Source organism: Buceros rhinoceros, unplaced genomic scaffold (genome assembly GCF_000710305.1).
Source record: "Buceros rhinoceros silvestris isolate BGI_N320 unplaced genomic scaffold, ASM71030v1 scaffold1298, whole genome shotgun sequence".
NCBI classification, from domain to species: domain Eukaryota; kingdom Metazoa; phylum Chordata; class Aves; order Bucerotiformes; family Bucerotidae; genus Buceros; species Buceros rhinoceros.
Genome location: NW_010427243.1, coordinates 92,376 through 111,650, shown reverse-complemented (window position 1 = coordinate 111,650; position 19,275 = coordinate 92,376). Strand labels below are relative to the sequence as shown.

At 38.8% G+C, this 19,275-nt stretch overlaps 1 protein-coding gene across 1 annotated transcript in view; it reads left to right on the top strand.

The window, feature by feature from the left end:
• Nucleotides 1-1,311: 1,311 nt before the first annotated feature.
• The window catches only part of EPM2A (epilepsy, progressive myoclonus type 2A, Lafora disease (laforin)), a gene marked incomplete at its 5' end in the record, with an annotated part of 25,943 nt that continues 7,979 nt past the window's right edge, over nucleotides 1,312-19,275 (top strand). Inside the window, one exon of the mRNA XM_010141788.1 lies at nucleotides 1,312-1,486. Within this exon, the coding sequence (XP_010140090.1) occupies nucleotides 1,312-1,486 (175 nt within the window). The remainder of the gene's footprint in view (nucleotides 1,487-19,275) is intronic.

Below are 19,275 nucleotides of genomic sequence, written 5' to 3'. Positions count from 1 at the left end.
ATTTTACTCAGAAATGTTCTAACATCATTAATAATGTATAAGTGCAACAGACTTACATTAAAAACAAGCCATTGACTAGGTCACTTCTAATCTGCACAATAATTCCTCTGTGGCAATTAGTATTACAACAAGTTTGTATACTTGAGGGGGGGGAGTATATATACTTACTGAATTTTTAGATAATCTTTTGATTGATGACATGACCTGGTTCAATTCAAGTAGCTTACTCTGGCATGGCATTAGAAATTGGCTTTCTGTACTAAAGCTCACACTACTGTAAGAGAAGAAGAAGGGGTAATGGATACTAGATAGTGGAAAACTGTAAGAAAAAGGTCTTACTTTAGACAAGGCTGTTTTAGGTAATTGTGGTTGCTTGCCGCTGTAGATATAGCCACCTCTCTCTGGGACACTGTGGACAACTTTTATTGTGAATGACCAGGCTTTGTAAGCAGAACGTGTATCTGAAGAGTACAAAACCATCATTTATCAGTTAGTTTCATTAACATGAAAGACAGGCAGGATTTAGTGAACTCCTAGGCTAGGCTTCAGTATACATCCTGTACCCAACAGGGCACTGAAAGAGTTGTTGTGGGTCAGGAAGCTGTGAATGAGGCGGAGGAAGACCACCCTTCTCTGCTCCCTGAAAAAGGTCTTCATTGCTGTCGGGTGCTGTCTGCCAGCTGCTTGCTTTTCTTCTTTGGGATTTGATGCCTTTCCATGTTGGTGTTTTTCCTTAGCTTTTCCTCTTCCTGTGAATCCTTGAGCTGGTAACAAATCCAGTGTCACCAGTCCTACCTTTGTTTACAGTTTTACCTTTCTGATCTTGCATGGCTGTACTCTGTGCAGCCTGAGGTCTTTCCTGTAGCTTGGCAATTTCCTTAGATGTAAGCCTGAAGCAAGGTGACGTTGCTGTGCCATGTCGGAGCTAGACCTTGGAGCCCCAGTGGGGGGGTTGCACAGCAGAAATGTTAAATGCTGAGGTAAAAAATCATTAAACATCAAATGGAGAACTTAAATCAAATTAATTATTCTTGAATTTGTAAGTGTTGTGGTTGATGATTTGTGAGTCTTACACTGCTTTAATGTTTGTTTTAAATAATTTTCAGGAATTTATTGTAATGCTGAACATTTGCTTTGTGACAGCCCTTCTGTTACAAATATTTCAGGTGTTAATAACTTGTAACAAGAAATGCAGTTTGAGCAGGCAGCAAACACCACTCTTGTCCTTAAATACTCAGTTCACATCTCCTGCAAATCTTTTTGAAGATTTTCCGTCTACACAGCCTGCAATCATCCTTTCTTCTGTTCTAGGTAATGGGCCCCATCATGATCGAAATTGTGTTTACAACCAGAGCAACGTAGTAGATGGCGTTTACTGCCTCCCAATAGCGCACTGGATTGAAGTCTCTGGACATACTGATGAGATGAAACATACAACTGACTTCTATTTTAATATTGCAGGACATCAAGCTATCCATTACTCCAGGTAAAAGAAAAGTGAAGGGCTTGTCTGGTGTCAAGTATTCAAACAGGAAATCTGTACCAACATAATGTCAGCGAAGTTAAAATTTGAAGTGGTGAATGGCAGTGTGTATGTAACAGTGAAGTTTTAACAAAATTCAACACCTCTGCAATTAAATGTCACTTTTGACATTTACGCTAATAAATAATTATTTGTTTCTCTCCAATATTTATATATTTATTTATCTCCAGTAAAAGGAGAGATTCTGAGTTCAAGGATATCTGCAGCCTGTACAGGTGTAGGAACTTCTGGTCTGGGTTGGGTTGCCTTTTAAGTTGCATCACATCTGAAAATGTCTGGTAGCCATTTCAAATAGAGTAATTTATGGGGAAATTTATGAGGAACTGTAATTTTCAAATTCTTGTTCATATACACATTTAAATATGTGTAATGTGTTTGGTTTGGGATTATTTCACTGAAAAACATCTCCTGGGAAAAAGATTCTATTTCAGGGCCAGAACTGTAGGGCATGATATTATCGCTCATGTGCAGCAGCGAGTGCTATTATGGATGACTTTTGCTTCTGTGTGTGCATTTAAAAAAACCACTAAAACTTAGACAAGTCTTAAAATCTTTGTACTTCTGTGGTGTTCAGTTGAGACCAGTGCCTTACCAGTGATGCATCCTGGCCTGAGTTAGGAGGCAGTAAAGCTTAAAGAGCACCCACTCTTTAGGGCTCCGGATAAAGCACAGGCTGTGTTTAGAGCAGCAGCCATAGCACTGGTAGTTAACAAAGTGGCACCAAGGAATTTGGGACCATTTGTAACTTTTTTCCCATCTTCAGTCATGGGTATAGCAGCAAGTTTGTTGATTGAGAATGATTGCGTGAATGCTGGCAGCCCTGATACACCACATGCAGCTGGTGTTGGTTACAGAGCAGTTAGTGATTCCAAAGGGATATGTATTTTTTTAATAAATCAAACCACCTTATTCTTTCATTAGGTCTTAGTATTGCTTTGTGTGAATTTCTCCAGACTACCATTTCAGCTATGTAAGCCTCACCATCTCGTCTCCTCTTCTTACACTTTTGTCTCCACCCTCCCACAGGGCAGGAAGCAAAATTGTCTTTTCCTTGTCAGAGTTGCAGTATTTGACAGAAATATTTCCTTCTCTTGGTATCTTTTGGAATAGTACAGATTCATAAACCCTGTTAGGCATGTGTAGGTATTCCTGTGGCTTGATACCTTTTCTCTGAGATCCTCTCAAGCTATACAGTACGCCTGACAGACTGTCCTGCTATCTGTATCTTAAGCATCCATTTACAGCACCCTATCAGAGAAGGATCTTGTTTATTCCAAAGCACAGATTTGTCAATCCTAAATAATCTTTGCTTGGCAGAGGAAGTTGGTGGGAAAGAACAGCTGTCAGAAAGCGAATATCTAAGTATCAAAGGCTGACTTATCTTGCTTTCCAGATGCTGCAACAATCCACTTAATACTATATGCGTGTCTATGTTTCCAAGATTAGGTAAAAAGCTGATAATTCCACTAAAGAGTAACTAAGAAAATTTTCTGAGTCGTGTAGACTTCTCCAGGTGAGGATCTCCCCCTCCATTCCCCTCACACACACACGCCTTCATTGCAAGGCAACCTTATATGTACATCTTCAGCAAGTAATTCTTATCTCATTTATTTGAGCTATATTAAGTGAGCATACCCCATAACAGTCCTGCTGCATAATTATTTTAATACTTTGAAGATATGCAGCCTTAAATGACTTTTTAATTATTAACGGTTCGGGACAGATTCACCATTCTGCTGGTTATAACAAAGAAGCGCAAAAAAACTGGCTAATTAAGATTTTTTGGTGGGGTTTTTTTTGGCAGTTTTTTTTTTTTGGCAGAGTAGTTGAAGTGATCTGATTAAAATACCTTCATTTTGTAATGGATTTGTTGATTCAGAAGAGTAGTACAGGGACTAATATCACCCAGAATAATAATAAAAAACCCCCACAATCTCCCCCCCAACCCAGACCAGCAGCAAAGAGCCAGTTCCTCTGCCTGTACGGTTAAAGGCTCAGTGCATGATCTGATCGTGCTTATCCAGCTAAGGTTATTTTTTCTATGCTGTAACAGAGGCAGCAGTGCTGCAGGGAGTTTTATGAGCACAAATTCTGTCCTGTCACCAGGTGCAGGATCTTTACAGAACAGTGGCAGCTGGAAAGAAATAATTTATCAATGAAAACTTTGGAAGCGAGCCCCTTCTCTACGTTGCTCCAGTTAATAGGCTTGCCATACACAAATTAGCTTGAGAGGAAAGTTTCTTTCCTGTCAAAACGGCCTCCCACATGAGCCCCGGGACTGATTTTACTTGTCTGTCTAATCACAACAATTAGAAACAGTTGCTCTGAACTTTGCTACCACCTTGCTTCTTCATAAAACGTGCTTCAGCATTAAATGGGCTGCAGCAGGATGGGAAGAGCCAGCGTCCTGCTGCTGTCAAAGAATGTTCTGAATACTGCTGAGACTGATGGCAATGCTTGACGGAATCAGATTTTTCTTATTTGGTGTAGACGTATTCGCTCATAGATCAGTGAACTTATGTTTAAACTTATATTTAGAAAACTCACTTTGTGTTGATCATTCGGGTTGGAGAGTGTATGATGTGTTTTTTAAGTAGTAGGATTTGAATTAATTTTTTTAAGTGTGAAGTGGAGCTTGCCTGCAGCTGCAGTCATGACTGATACCTCTTTGTCATTAATGTTCACTTGGTTTGGCCACATAATGACGCATATCACCAAAATCTAATTCTGGAAAAAATAACTGTCCCATTCTTTTCATGTTAGATATTACTGCAGTAAGATGCCTTCAAATTGCGAGAGAGTTCACTTAGGACACAGCAATTTTCCAGAGCAAATTAGAGTTATTGTAATCTCTTTTCTGGAAGAAGATAACTTCAGAAAATTTGTAAATCTGGGATGAGTTAGCTCTGTTTCAGTCCCATCTGTAAAAGATGGAACATCCTAATTCATAGGTGTTGATACCTTACTGTGATATAAAATCCTCTGCAATTCTCAGAAGAAAGGCATTGCATAAGAGCAAGAGAGGGAGTGACACCTAAAATTACAAAATCCTTAAATAATATGTTGGGGACAGTGATGCTTGATGGCAGAAATAGGTGCTACGGGAAGAAGTATCACCAAGAGGAAAAGCTGTCTAGTTAGTTTTCTTTTTCAAACTATTTTAGGTTCTGAAATCCACCTCTGATAAGTAGTGAGTTCCCATAGTTTTTGTCTACTCATTTGAATATGATGTATGACCACCACCTCTTCATTTTAGGACATATACCTTGATGCCATCTATACTGTCTATTTTTTAATATGTGTTTCAAATTTACTGTCTTCATAACTGTAGTTTTATTCATTGTGTGTGCTTTTTGTGGGTCACATCTCCTAAATCTGATGAAGAAAAATACTTTTTACGTGCTTTGCATGTAAAATGCAGCTAAACCGGATTCTGTAAGTGAATTCCTCAGACAGCAATGATAGCTAATCTCTAACTGAAGTATCGTTCCGACTGCTAAACATTTTAGAGGAAAATAAATGATCAGTGATTCTTTTAAATATAAAAGAATGTAACGAGGGTTTCACTTCATGAGAGTAGCTGAGGGTTCTGACAATTTTTTGAGGTACACTTTTTGTAGTAGCTTTCTGCTCTTAAATATTAAGGCCATTAAATATTAATATTTCCTGCTTATGGAGCAGGTAGGATGTTCCTGTAATGGGATATAATCCAAGAAATTGTGAAGTTGATGAATGTGTTACTATCATCAGTGATATGTCCCTAATTTTTTCTGTAAGACAAAATAAAGCAGAAGAAGAAAAGAAAATAAACTCTTGTGCTGGGAAATACTATTTTTGTTTGTTTCTTCATGTTTGCAAATTAATTTATGATGGTTTGTAGCTTGTTGATAAGCTTGTTCCTTCAACACTGCTATAGTAATGTAGGCTATAACCTAAGTTAAATGTTAAGTGGGGATGATCAGGAGAGTCACATAAAATACGTGCTCCTGATTTGTACTAGAATGTTAATGTGGATGGGTGAGTGGATGAGGAGTGATACAGGGCAAAATCCAGATGCTTCTTGTTTACCTTCTGGAGGCACTAAAGCAGTGTTCTGCTGATAAGCACTGAGTTCTTTTTGCCAGTAGTAGTTCTCCTGTGAAGAAAATGAGCATTTATTTGATTGACATGCATCTTTAATTGGGGTTGAGAACAAGAAGCTGGTTGGGTATATTTTTGCATGAGAATCACTGGAGAAGGGAAATAACATAACTTCTGTTAACTTATTTTGGTCGTACGAGACACTTTTATTGCTATTTGATGTTAGAACTCTGCTGGGATTGATGAATATGAAGATATACTTAAAGACATCCATGATAGGATTCAACTTGAGATTAAGACAACATCGTGTCTGGTAGCTTGAATGTTGATGTCTGGTGTCATTTGAGGTACTGTAGCGTTTACTCTCTGGCCTTCAGCTGCTGCACTACAGGAACAAGGTTTCTTATAGCTTGTTGGCCATATCTGTGAGCCACATCCAGATGTCCCAGATGCTGAAAGATGTCTCAAATGTATGTCCACCTCAGTTCAATATGAAATCAGAATTACCTTTGAATTATGGAACTGGGAAAAATACAAGAGAGAGTGCTTTTATTTATTTTTATTCTTTAACTTCTCTTCTGACTTACTGGTTTGAAGTGTAGTTCTGAAGCAGTTTTTTATTACTGAATTATTTAAAAAAAGCTTTAAAGAGGAAGCTGTCACAACAAAAAACCAAACCCTAGAGTGTAGTGACTATGCTACTGTAGTAGAAAGCTGAACTGATACTTTATGCCTATGTTATGAATTAAGAGAAGATGTGATGATGTCTGTGAAGATTACCGTAATTAACATTAAAAGCTGAGAGCTAGCTGTCCCCTGTGCCTGAAGAATACTTGTGATAACAATATTAGAGAAAAGAATAAGAAATAATGAGCTCCAGAACAAAAGTCTTTGATTATGTTCTACTAAAATAATCTTGATTAAAAATACTTAACATCAATAGGAGTTTGGCCTTTGATTTCAGTGCTTGGGGCTCTAACTGTAAAGTTAGCTGGCCATTTTATACATTAAATAATGAAAATATTCTAATCCACATTTTGTGATATGTTTATCCCATAAACTAGAACGTTTGACTACTCATTTGAATTTCATTCCATTACTCTGAGCTATAGTCTTAAATTAGGCTAAATGAGTTCCATTGTTTACTTACTAATGGGAATAATCTTTTATAGAATGGTTTAAATATTAATTCTATTTCTTTGTCTCTTGTATTTCTTCATTTTTTTCTATATCACCCCCAAGTGCAGCTGTGAAATGCTTTTAATAGTCTCTGCTGTAAAAGCGTGTCTCTGCTTTTACTAGTCTACTGAAGAAAATAGATTTCAAATCAGTGAAGGAAGTAATTTTAATAATTTTAAATTTTTTTTTAATTCAAGTTATTGAAAATTAAGAGTAGTGTGAGGAACTAGGAGCAAGTGTGAGAAGGCAAACATAATATGAGATCAGAATTTTATTAATTTTTAAAGTCCTTATTTGTTTATATTTTGTTTACAAATTGGATGCATCTCTGTATTGGGTAAGAAATAAATTTCTCTTCCACATTTGTTGCCTATCCAAACAAAAAAATTCTCCTTCCATGAACTCCCCACACTGTCCCCTCCGCAATAATGGCTAAAAACTTCAGAACTGATTCTACTTTCCAAGTTTTGTGATTTTTGCAAGGGCAGGATAGCACCTGGCTGGGACAACCTAAGCCAGGCAATTGGGGAGTTAGCGGTAAGTCCCAGTCCCATGAACTGCACACAAGAGTGCATTAAGGGTGTTACAGTGGTGCAGCCACAGGGTGTGGAACCTGTGAAAAACTGTGGATAAACCAGACTGAGGAACCTTACTTTTCACATTTTTTCTGAGTATTAGCAAATAGCTGTTGCCAGCACAGCCCTGGTTCCCTCGCTGTGACCTGCTACCTCAGCTCTTGAAATGGGGACTCCTGGATCTCAGCTACTCATTTCTAACTGCATTTCTTGTGAGTGCCATAGTAACAGGCGAAGTCTGGCATTTAAATGAGTTATGTAAATTTTGCCAGAGGAAAAAATCATGGAGATTTTAGATTAAATGATTTTTGCAATAACAGCAGTGTTTGAGTTCCTAGTATTACTTCTACCTACAGTGACTGGTCTGTTAACTCATGAATGGCTCCTAGCCAGCATTCTGCCGGGTTTGTTGTGTACTGAGGTGGCTGAGAGACACAAAATACTGTCTACGTTGGGATGGCACCGTTGAAGTAACGGCTGATGAATGGTAAATTATCTCTGTTAATACGATAAAATTGGGGGCGGGAATGATTTTGGCAGCAAACAGGATGGAAAACTAGCAAACTCGTGAATTGTTAATATTTTTTCAAATGGCAAACATCATTAACATTCTTACTCTAAAGCCACAATGTATGTTGTCAGCATTATTGGTAAATTAATAATTTTGAACAGTTCTTGTATATATAGTCTAAACAGCACAACATTTTATAAGTGATTTAATGTGGAATTTTATATTGGGTTATAGAGCAATTAGAATAATTCTTGATAGCCAATAAGATCAAATCACACCAATATGTGGATTTCACGTTTGATGAAAACCAATGTATTTCTAATGAAACACAGATCAGAAATTACTGAATCCCCAGAGTAAGCTGTACTAGAAAGAAATTACTTCTACGACACCTTCATTATGTCTTGTTTGCTGTTGTATTCCTCATGAAAGAAAGCAGAGTCATGACATTCTTTCCATTCTTTATCTCTGCAAAGAAACATAAAGATGTTACACATCTGAAAAAGTTTTTTTTCTCGTTATCACAGTCTTTATCATACTTGGACATAATACCAAGGCACTTCAAACTGCTCTGTGGCTCAGCTGAGGAAGAACCCGTTGGCCTCCCTAATCTTTGACGGTGGAGTGTTATGGATATGTAATAGCTTTCTGATTTTATTGATAAACCCCCTAAACAGTAATGTCCCTTAGGAAAGAGAGAGCTTTTGCAGCAACAAAACTCCTCATGTGCTTCCCTCTCAGAAGTTAATATAGTTTTGTCTGTTGTGGGGATGGGCTTTACGGGGCCTGTGCAGTGCCGCTGCTGAACTGCCGGCATGTGCGTGGCAGCAGGAGGACGAATGGGACCTCAGCAAGAGTCCTGGAGCCTGTAACTCTACCTTGGCACACGGTGGCAATTATTAGATGTATCATTCCTCTAGAAACCAAATAATTTATATGTGTAAATTATACATGTGAAGTACGTTAATCATGGCTCAATGTGCTTCTAGTCAGCTCGGTGAATTTGGCAAATCCAAGAAATTTTTTTAAATAATTTTAGAAACCTGGTAGGACATGCGTAGCTGAGTTGGACTGAGTGTTGTGAGGTGGCAGAGGGGAGAGAAAGCTGCAAACACCAACTGCTGCTTCATGAAGCAACTGGCTTTCATTCACATTATTAGGAGCCTGAGACTTGCAAGATCCTTTAGAAAAAACGTGAAATAAGGGTTCAACTCTAAAGAGCTAGTATTTAACCAAGTAATTTCTAAAGAGGGAGTTGGCAACAGGACACCACAAATTAAAGGGGACCTTAGCACGCTGTCTCGATAGTCTCGTGAGTTCTATCTGAACTTTTATTTACCATTCTGCCATTCATGAGTAGCATTTGGAAGGGGGATTTGATTGAGAATTATTTGTTTAGAGGAGTGATTGTTCGGGAATGAATATTTCACTAATTAAATAGCAGAAAGTAGAGACTGGCTCTGTTGATGGTATGAACATCTCATCAGCTGGCTGGTAATGGGTAATACTTGCTTAAAACCACTGTTGCTCTTTGAAATTTATCTTTTCATAGGTATGTCACTGTACAAAATTATTTCCTTAAAGAGTTTTATGTCATTCTGGGAGCAAAACCCAGCAGGAAGATTGGGAACCCTCTGTGGAAAAACCTTGAGGAGTAAACATACTTGTTTGTTCTGGTTTTCTCTGGGGGATATAACAGACATATGTTGATAGTCTAGTGGATTTTGTATGTGGTATCACTGCTAGTGAACAAAAACTATTGCTGCTTCTCATTTCTCTTTCTGTTTTACTATGCCTCCCTGTCCCATCTCTGTATTTCTTCTGGAGGTCTTCAGCCCTTTTTCTTGCCTCTTTAGTCTTTAACATTCAGGCTGTCAGCAAGGGATGAAAGTTCTGTCTCCATTGGAAAGCAATTTGCTGCGGTTGCCAGCTGTGAAGAAAATTGACTGAGACAGTGAAATCCTGGGCAATTTAGCTCACAGCCAGGATGATGGGGAAGGGGCAGTATCGCTCCTTCACCAAAGACGATGTTGCAGTTGTCCTGCAGATACTGATTTCCTCTTAGTTTTTACATGTGTTTATTAGGTGCCCTGTAATCGCTGACATTTCTTAATATAGTTTAGCTAAAGATAGCAAAAGCTCTTTTGCAAAAGCAGAGATTGTGTACTAAACCTTATTGCTATTTACTTTGCCAGGAGAGATTGAATTCAGGTGTATGGTTGTTATGAGAAGTTCATTAAGAGAACTCTGTAATTTACAGCTGGTGAAACTGTTGAACTAGGGGCTTGTGTTTGCAGCATAGACCCACTCTGACTACCCTCCCTGTGGACTTTTTGCAGGCACAACTAGGGCAGGGTAGCCCAACCAGCCGGCAGCTGACTCTTACAGAAAAAAAAGCCTCAAAATGAGACAGTTTTCAGTCCCCAAACGTGAAAGGTGACACTATCAGATAGTTTATTACCACCAGCTGGTTTGGTGTTTGCTTGCTCAGTGTATGCTGTATTTCTGAAACAGGTAACCTGTAAGTCAGAAAAATCTAAAATAAACAACTGCATTGTTGTTTCAACTCGGATGAAATGGGAAGTGTAAAAGGTATTTAATTTTAAACAGTAAGAAGCTAAAGTTATCTTCAATAGATTTTATAAATGCTGAGAGATATAAATGCAAGTCTTCTTGCTTAAATACTCTAGATATTTACAAGCTAATTTTAAAAAAGCTCCTTCGTATAAAAACATGGAGAATCCTATTTAAATGATAAAAAATGCTTTATTAGAAGGGAAACTTGAATGTAACTCCAGTTTCTTTGAAGTTTGTCTCAGAAACATAAGTATTTTATTTCCCAAGAGTAAATAGAGATTATGAAATTGCTGCTCTATTTTCCCATATATAATTTTGTCTCTGCAAGAAAAAAAAAAACCAAAGAAATGAACTGTATCTTCCAAGGGAACATATTAAGAGGCTGAACTGAATATCTCTTGTTCCTTCCTTCAATGCTCGTACTTTGGGAAATTTAATTTCAGGGAGTCAGGTACATAATCCCTGCTATTGTTGAAAAGTTTAATGTATGTCCTCTTGTGAACTATGATAAAAATTGAGTCAAATGTCATAGAAGTTGCTAAGTTGTAAGCAGTAGGGATCTCTTTATTCATTCAATGGACACCACGGTTTGTAAGTTTAAATGAAATGTCTTTTTTCTTTGATATGAAAAAACTGGTAATAGAGAAGATTATTTTAGCACGCAGGAAGAGGAAAAAGGGGAAATAGGCATTTCAATTTTAATACAAAGACAAGAAAATGTAGAATATAAATAAAAATCAATAAAGAAGTAGAAGGTCCCTTCCTCCCCTTCCTTTCCTTCTGTGTACCCACCTATAATCTGTAGTAATTGAATGAAGAGCAGCAGGAGTAAGATGGTAGCATTCATGTGGAAAGTCCATTTACCAGCCCTGGGCCACCAGCAAGACTCCATGGCTCTGAAGTTCAAGGGCTGAATGCTAGGCTTTAGTATATATGTTTCGGAGTTGGTGGGCTCCTAGAACCTTTTAAAAATTATTATTGTTTTAGTTTGTCTAGCTTCTCCAGGACTGCTTTCTCAAAACTCTTCAGAACAGTTATATCCAGTGCCTTCACTTTCCCAAAGTCAAGATCTGGTAAGGAGGATAAGCAGTTTCCCTAATAAAGTAATTTCTTTAGTGTTCCTTTTTTTCTGCAGCCTGGCTGCCAGCTTGAAGGGTTGGCCATGTGCAGGCTGTTCGTAAACATGCTGTTAACTACTACTTTCACTGCAGAAGGCTGAATTCCTCAGCTTCCTGTAATACTGAATTGCTTCGATCTGGTGAGCTGAAAGGAGGAAAAAGCTTCTCAAATATATTTGCGGTCTAGGTAATAAGGTAATTAAGGTAATAAGGTAATTAAGTGAAATGATTTTCTTTCCTTTTGACATCCAAGACTCATTCAAGAGATCCCACTGTACTTTGCAGTTTTATAGAATCATAGAATGCTTTGGTTTGGAAGGGACCTTTAAAAGTCATCTAGTCCAACCCCACTGCAGTGAGCAGGGACATCTCCAGCTAGATGAGATTGAACTTGAATGTTTCTGGGAATGGGGCATCTACCACCTTTCTGGGAAAACAGTGCCAGTGTTTCACCACTCTCATCGTAAAAAAAATTTCTTCCTTATATCTAGTCTGAATCTCCCCTACTTTAGTTTTATGACTGCCCTGTCACAACAGGGCCTGCTAAAAAGACTGTCCCCATCTTTCTTATGTACGAATGTTTCTGGGAATGGGGCATCTACCACCTTTCTGGGAAAACAGTGCCAGTGTTTCACCACTCTCATCGTAAAAAAAATTTCTTCCTTATATCTAGTCTGAATCTCCCCTACTTTAGTTTTATGACTGCCCTGTCACAACAGGGCCTGCTAAAAAGACTGTCCCCATCTTTCTTATGTACTGAAAGGCTGCAACAAGGTCTTCCCAGAGCCTTCTCCAGGCTGAACAACCCCAATGCTCTCAGCTTTTCCTCATAGCAGAGGTGTTCCATCCCTCTGATCATTTTTGTTCGAGCGAGTCCTCTGGACTCGCTCCAACAGGTCCATGTCCTTTTTGTGCTGAGGACTCCAGAGCTGGACACAGTAATCCATGTGAGGTCTCCCCAGAGCGCAGTAGAGTGGCAGGATCACCTCCCTCAACCTGCTGGTCATGCTTCTTTAGATAAAGCCCAGATCATGGTTGGCCTTCTGGTCTGTGAGCGCACATTGTTGGTTCCTGTCCAGCCTTTCATCCACCAGTACCCTTGAGTCCTTCAACGCAGGGCTGCTCTCAATCACATCATCCCCCACCCTGTACTGATATCTAGGATTGCCCCGATCCAGGTGCAGGATCTTGTTGAACCTCAAGGGGTTCATGTGGGCACCCTTCTCCAGCTTGTCTGGGTCCTTCCATATGGCTTCCCATCCCTCAGGTGTGTCAACTGCACCACTCAGCTTGGTGTACCTGCGAACTTGCTGAGGGTGCATTTGATCCTGCCTGATCTATGTCATGGATGAAGATATTAAACAGCACTGCTCCCAGTACAGACCCCTGAGGGACACCACTTGTCACCTATCTCCATCTGGACATTGAGCCATTGACCGCTACCATCTGGATGTGACCATCCAACCAATGCCTTATCCAACAAACAGTCCATCCATCAAATCCATGTCTCTCCAATTCAGAGAGAAGGATGTCATGGGGAACTGTGTCACAGGCTTTAAAATTTGCATCCATAGCTCTTCACTTGTTGACTGATGTAGTCACTCCGTCATAGAAAGCCACTAGTTAGTCAGGCAGGACTCGCCCCTGGTGAAGCCATGCTAGCTGTCTCGAATCACCTCCCTGTCCTCCATGTGCCTTAGCCTCCTTCTAGGAGGGTCTGGTCCATTATCTTCCCAGGCACAGACGTAAGGCTGAAAGGTCAGTAGTTCCCAGGGTCCTCCTTTCTACTCTTTTTAAAAATGGGTCCAGTGTTTCACTTTGTTGTTGTTTTCTGTTACGAAAACTTACACAGGTCCTTCTGGGCCTCTTAGTAGCTCTGTTATGGTCTCAGCCTCAAATTTGAGGTTGGCAACTCATCCACCAGAGTTACTAATTCTATGTTTATAATCTAGTTACCAGATATGTTAGCTAAAATAAAGTTTTCTGCCAATTTTATTATGGCAGCACCATGCAGCTGTTGTCCCTTTGATTTGACTTTGTTGTGAGAACACATTTGTCTAGATTTTTGTAGAGCTGACTGTGGTGATGCATTGATTCAGTTTTTCTCAGTATTTCTAAGATATTGTTGCCCAGCCTGTGGTACTCTGTCCCTTTTTAAAATTAGTGTAAATGAATTGATGTGGGTTTACAAATTTTTGATCAATATCTTAACTGGAATGAACACGGACAGATACAGAATCTGTCAGGACTGGTGTATTTGGATGGTACCAAGTGGGGTGGATGTGCCTTTTCCTCTGACTGGTGCAGTTCTGAGGGGATTCCAGCATTTTGGATGTGTGCATATGCTGCCATGTGGCTTACGAGGCCACCTTTCAATAAACCGTGCTTGGCAATTATGTAATTTGTGGTTGTTTCTGAAGTGTTGTGAAGCATTTCCATTGGACCTGAGAAGCTGCATTTTGAAAAGAAAATTTGAAAGAATCATTTACTACTTTTACAGTCTGGATTTCTAAGCAGCTGCTAATGAGTAAACTCTGACAGAAGACAAAATACATTTTTACCAATGATTCCTGAAATTTCTCAGGCACTAACTTAAAGTTCATCTGTAGCAGGTTAAGTCAATTTTGTTAAGATGCTTTAGCTTAAAGGTGCCAGGAGTGGCATCATTCCCATTGCTAAGCATTATGTTAGAAATTCTCTTTCCCGGTGCCAAGAGATTCATGGCTCATTACGACCTGGCTTAGTTTAGCAGCCTGGTGTTCTTGTGTTTCTCAGTATTTGTTCTAATTCAATACAAATGGGAATGTTGGCAACCTAACGGAGACATATGTAGGAAGTAACCATTGGCAACCATGGTTGCATGAGACAAGATTCTATAATAGAAGCATTTAAGTAGTAATCCTCACAAGCCAGAGGAGGAGTCCTTTCCAGGTTGTTTAGTACAAGCCTTGGAACCTGATTCTCTTCTCAGGCTGTGTTTTTGCGGTTGGCACATTGTTTGCTTTAGATCATGTTTATACAAATTAAAGTACGAGAAGAGTCACTCCCTACAAAGACAATGCAGTGTGCTCCTTAGTCATCAGCAGAAACCTTGTGTGTATGTTTGAAAATAAAGTCTGACCAAGTCCTGTAAGTCCTCGATCTGGACACCCTGTCCTGCAAGGCATAGGTGTACTTATGAATGATTATTTTCTTATCTTCAGAGTAGAAATATGTAGTGAAATATGACATAAGATAGTTCACTTCGAATACAGGGAGGACAAAATTTTGTTTTTCACAATTTAGTTTTGGCTACAGAAAGTCTTGTGTGAACAAGTTATTTTAGATTGTATCTAGAGTAGAGATAAAAGATTATTAAAAATGTATAAGATATATAAATTCATTGGCTTTAAGCTTTTTAATGGAGTGAGGTGAATGAGTAGGGAGAAGAGTTTATAGTGTGGGTTTTTTCCCCCTGTATAGGTACAAATGTAATGCAAGCTTAATGAGAGCATTAATTTATTGGAACATGTGCATTTATCCTAGAGACAAAACTAGATAAATAAATACAAAATGATGTAACAGTCTGTTTTGTTTCTGTGTCAGAGGTTCCCTGAAGTAAGTTATGTTTTCATCGCAAACTGCAATGAAAAGCGGAGATACCTGAGCTAACTTGGAATGAACGAGGGTATTTTCTGCAGGCTGTGTAGCTTTTATGATACTGGGGTTGGAGCAAAATAAATTGGTTTGTAAGAAACTCTGTGCTACCATAGCTTGACTGCTTCTGGTGTCTGAGATAGACAGCATGGTTAAATGAAGGCTGAGAAAGAGGATATATTACTATTTGTAAAAGACATTCAGGAATTAGTACAAATGAAGAAGAAGAATTATTGAAATTGAACCTGCTTTAAGATCAAATGGATATTAATTGCTTCTGAATGAATTTAGAGTGTAAATTAGAACAAGGTTTCTGACATGAAAGGAATGATATCTGAATTCTGGCATGACCTTTCAAATAGGGCAGGGAGGACAAGTAACCTAAATTATTTCAAGATGGAGCTTGATAAATTAATATAGGTAGCGATCCGAGAGCTGGAAATTAAAGTTTATGATTATGGTGTCATAAATCATAGGTGCAAAGAGATGTCAGAAAGCATCCATTCCATTTCCTTTCTCTAACTTAGTCTCAATTACATTTAAATCATTACAGGTTTATCCAGGCTGATCTTAAATATGCAACAGGCTTGGAGAACAAATTAGTATCCCGCCCCTTTATAACCATTTCTTCTTATATGCTTGGAAACTCCTATGCTTTTTCCCAGAACCAGAGAATGGTTGAGGTTGAAACATCTCAGTATTTTCATTTTTATATTAACCCTCTGTTCTTTTAGTTGTTTCTCTGAAAAGTTGTCTTCTAGATCTCTGATTGTTCTGATATACTCTGCTGGGCTCTCCCGGTGTTTCTCTTCCTTCATCCCAGCAGAAGGATTTTTTTGCGACTCTCAGACACAATGCTTATTTCTCCAAGTATTATTATAATTTTTGCAGTGTGGGATATGGTTTACTTCCCAGTTGTCCAGCTGTTTTGATCAAGTATGTTCCCTGTTGTGTCAGGGTACAGGGTGTTAGAAGTGCCCTTGATCTCTGCAGCTGTCCGTATGAGTTGTTTCTGCGAAGCTCTTATGCTTCTTGTAAGGGAATGTTTGGGGCGAAACAGGCCAGAAAGCTTTGTGCCTCTGTCTAGACTAAACTCTTAAGTCATTTACTTCTTATTATGTGTTCCTGCTGCATTCAGAGTTAGGCCAATCCATAAAGCAGACACAGCCAACAGGCCTCCCCAGAGTCAGAATCTGCCAGAAGGATATGAATGAGGAGGAGAGCTGTGCTGTGCTAAGGCATTAGTGTGGAGGCTTCTTATCTCATAACTTGAAGGGTGCACCATACCTCCTGCTGTAAATGCTGATTGGTGAGTGAAGAGGGTACAACAAAGCCCTTTTGTGCCACCAAGCTGGTGCGATGGAAATCTCCAGCTAAAACCGAAGAACCTGAGGGCATAGTAGCACTGGAACTGCTTTCTAGCTGAATGTCTGGGTAACCTTATATTTCAGTTATCAGTTTGATATTATTCTTACCTATTTTCATTTTTGCACATTGTCAGTTTGAGGTCAAACCTTAATGGCTTTTTTGCTCTGCATTATCAGCAAATGAGGTAGTTTGATGCCACATTCATGCATAAATTTGTGAACATGGAATAAATAAGATACTATTAAGACTAACACTCAGAATTCAAGGGCTTGAGAAACTTTGCATATTGCTAAGCTGACAAAGTGTTGTTCTAAAGTGATAAAAGCAGGTGTTTCTTTTTAGTTGCCAAGTCTGCTCCCATGTGAGAGGCTAGATAAGTAGTCCAAATTACATCTAAGAAGAAAATTTGCCAGAGCTTAATTACTTTTCATCACAGTGCCAAATGAGAAGAAGAAAAAAACCACCTTGGAACTACATCATACTCTATTTAATTCTCCTAGTTTAAAGCCCTGAGGTAGAATTCTTAACTTCACAATAAACTGCACTCTTTCAGCAGTAAAGCAGAACAAATTTATAAGGGACGACTTGTGCTCCTTCTACATTTGGCATTTATGTTGAAGTAATTTTTTGTTCACAAATATAAGTAGTTTTTACAAGGTCTGCAGCTGTGTTGTTTCAGTAGGATATAATTCTATCATTAATCAATGCTTTTCTCTGATGACTTCTGCTAAGGTTATGGCCACTTAATCCATCTTTATTGATAAGCATGATCTTATTAAGCCTGGCTATTAGACCTCGGCGTTCTGTGAGTTAGACCGGAGTATCATCAAACCTTTCTCCCCTGCTCTGGTCAGTATTGCTTGTCTGCGTGCTGGACAATTGACTGCATCAGACTGTGTTCAGTCGATCTGACTTAAGCGAAGCTTTTCATCACAAAGCTTGTCAGCTTGTCTTCTGCAAGGAGACTTTATCAGTAAGTCAGCAGGAGAAGGGATAAAGATCACAGCCACGTGCCCTGTGCTATGTGCAATGAAATGTCAGTGTTGTAATACCTCAATTCTGCATTATTTCATTGGTTAGGAGGCATTTTACTGAGAAGTCTCTCTGTCCTTTATTTAAAGAGAATGAAACCAGAATTCCTGTAGAAGACCAAACTAGAGAGTCCTCTGTTTTGATATCTGCCTATGTTGTCAGTATACTGGAGGAAGATGCAAGAATAAGAAATATGATGAAAAAAATCTGCTATTTTCCTCATCTCTTAGCAGTTGCTTTATAGGTAAAACTATATGGAAGTTGAGATTCTCTACCTCTTTTATGTAGATAGGGCTAGTTGACTTGCCCCATCTATATATTTTATCTTTAAGCAGTCATCCAGTTCCCTCTTAAATATGCTGAATTCTTAGGCTGCACTCATATGAAAGTATTTTCGCAAGAAATAGCTGGCATCTCTTGTATTTTGAATGTTTTCATTTTACTGTCTTAATATGATAAAGTTTTCAATAGAACATTTGGAGTTGGAGTGCATAGAATGGGATCATTGTTTTTTAGGTTACTATGAATTTTCTGTTATTTTCAGTTCACTTCTATGTTAACCACTTTGATTTCTGTAAAGGAACACTTTGACCAAGCATCACTGCAAGCATGTACTGTTTCCCTTTCTAATTGATTATAGTTAAACTAAAACCTTTAATTCTGTTTTGGGCAGATTTTACTCTCTCCTTGAGTAGCCTTGTCTTTCATGAGAGAACTTGCAAACAGAATTCCATGTTGAATATAGGTCAAGAGTGTCATGCTGGAAAAGGACAGTTGGTGAACTATAAAGGGATATAGCCTTTGAGGCACAACAGGTAACTAATCTTCAGTCCTGCTCAGAAATGGTGAGACCTCTTTCCAGTACTGGGCATAACATCTTAAGAAAGATGTTGACCAGCTGGAGATTCCACAGGCAAACAAGAATCATCAGAGACTTTGAATATACGACAAACAAGTTTGTGTTTGTGTGTGAAGAACACAAGGCAGTGTGGGTGTGTGTTAGTAGTTTTCAGATAGATAAAAGGATTTTGCAGAGTAGAAGGGAGTAATCTGTTCTTTGTGTTCATTGTGGAAACAAGAAAATGTCATTTTGACCTGTGACTGCACTATTCTTATTGGACATGAGGAAGGCAAGGATAGTCGTCAGTGTGTTTTCTACATATCAAGCAATATTTGAAAGTGTTCAGATCTTTCACTGGAGAGCAAGATTTGGTTGTTTGAAAATCTTTCTGTTTGTAAATCCATTTCAGGACATTAGATAGCAATCTAAGCAGTGTTTCCGGATTGCTCTGACAAAGGTACAGGAGCCCCATCTGATTTCTAGTAAGTGTGCTTAGTACTTTCACTGTCACAGGTTCAGAAGAGAACAGGGAAGGCCCAGGAGGGAGGTATCTGATTTGGTACTTCAGGGAAGGCATGCATGTACCTAAAAATAAGCTGCTATATGTTGTTAAAAGGATGGCAATGGCAAAAGAAGGATGATAGTTCTGGGTCATCATAATCCAGTGGTATCACCATTTAAAGTGATGTGCCTTGTCACAAGGCAGAGGGTAGAGAGAAAGATGAAAGAGCATCTCAGCTACAGCTGGTAGAATTTCCTATATTCTCATTTTAAATATGCCTAAAGCAATAATTTTGGAAATCTCTTTTATGTCA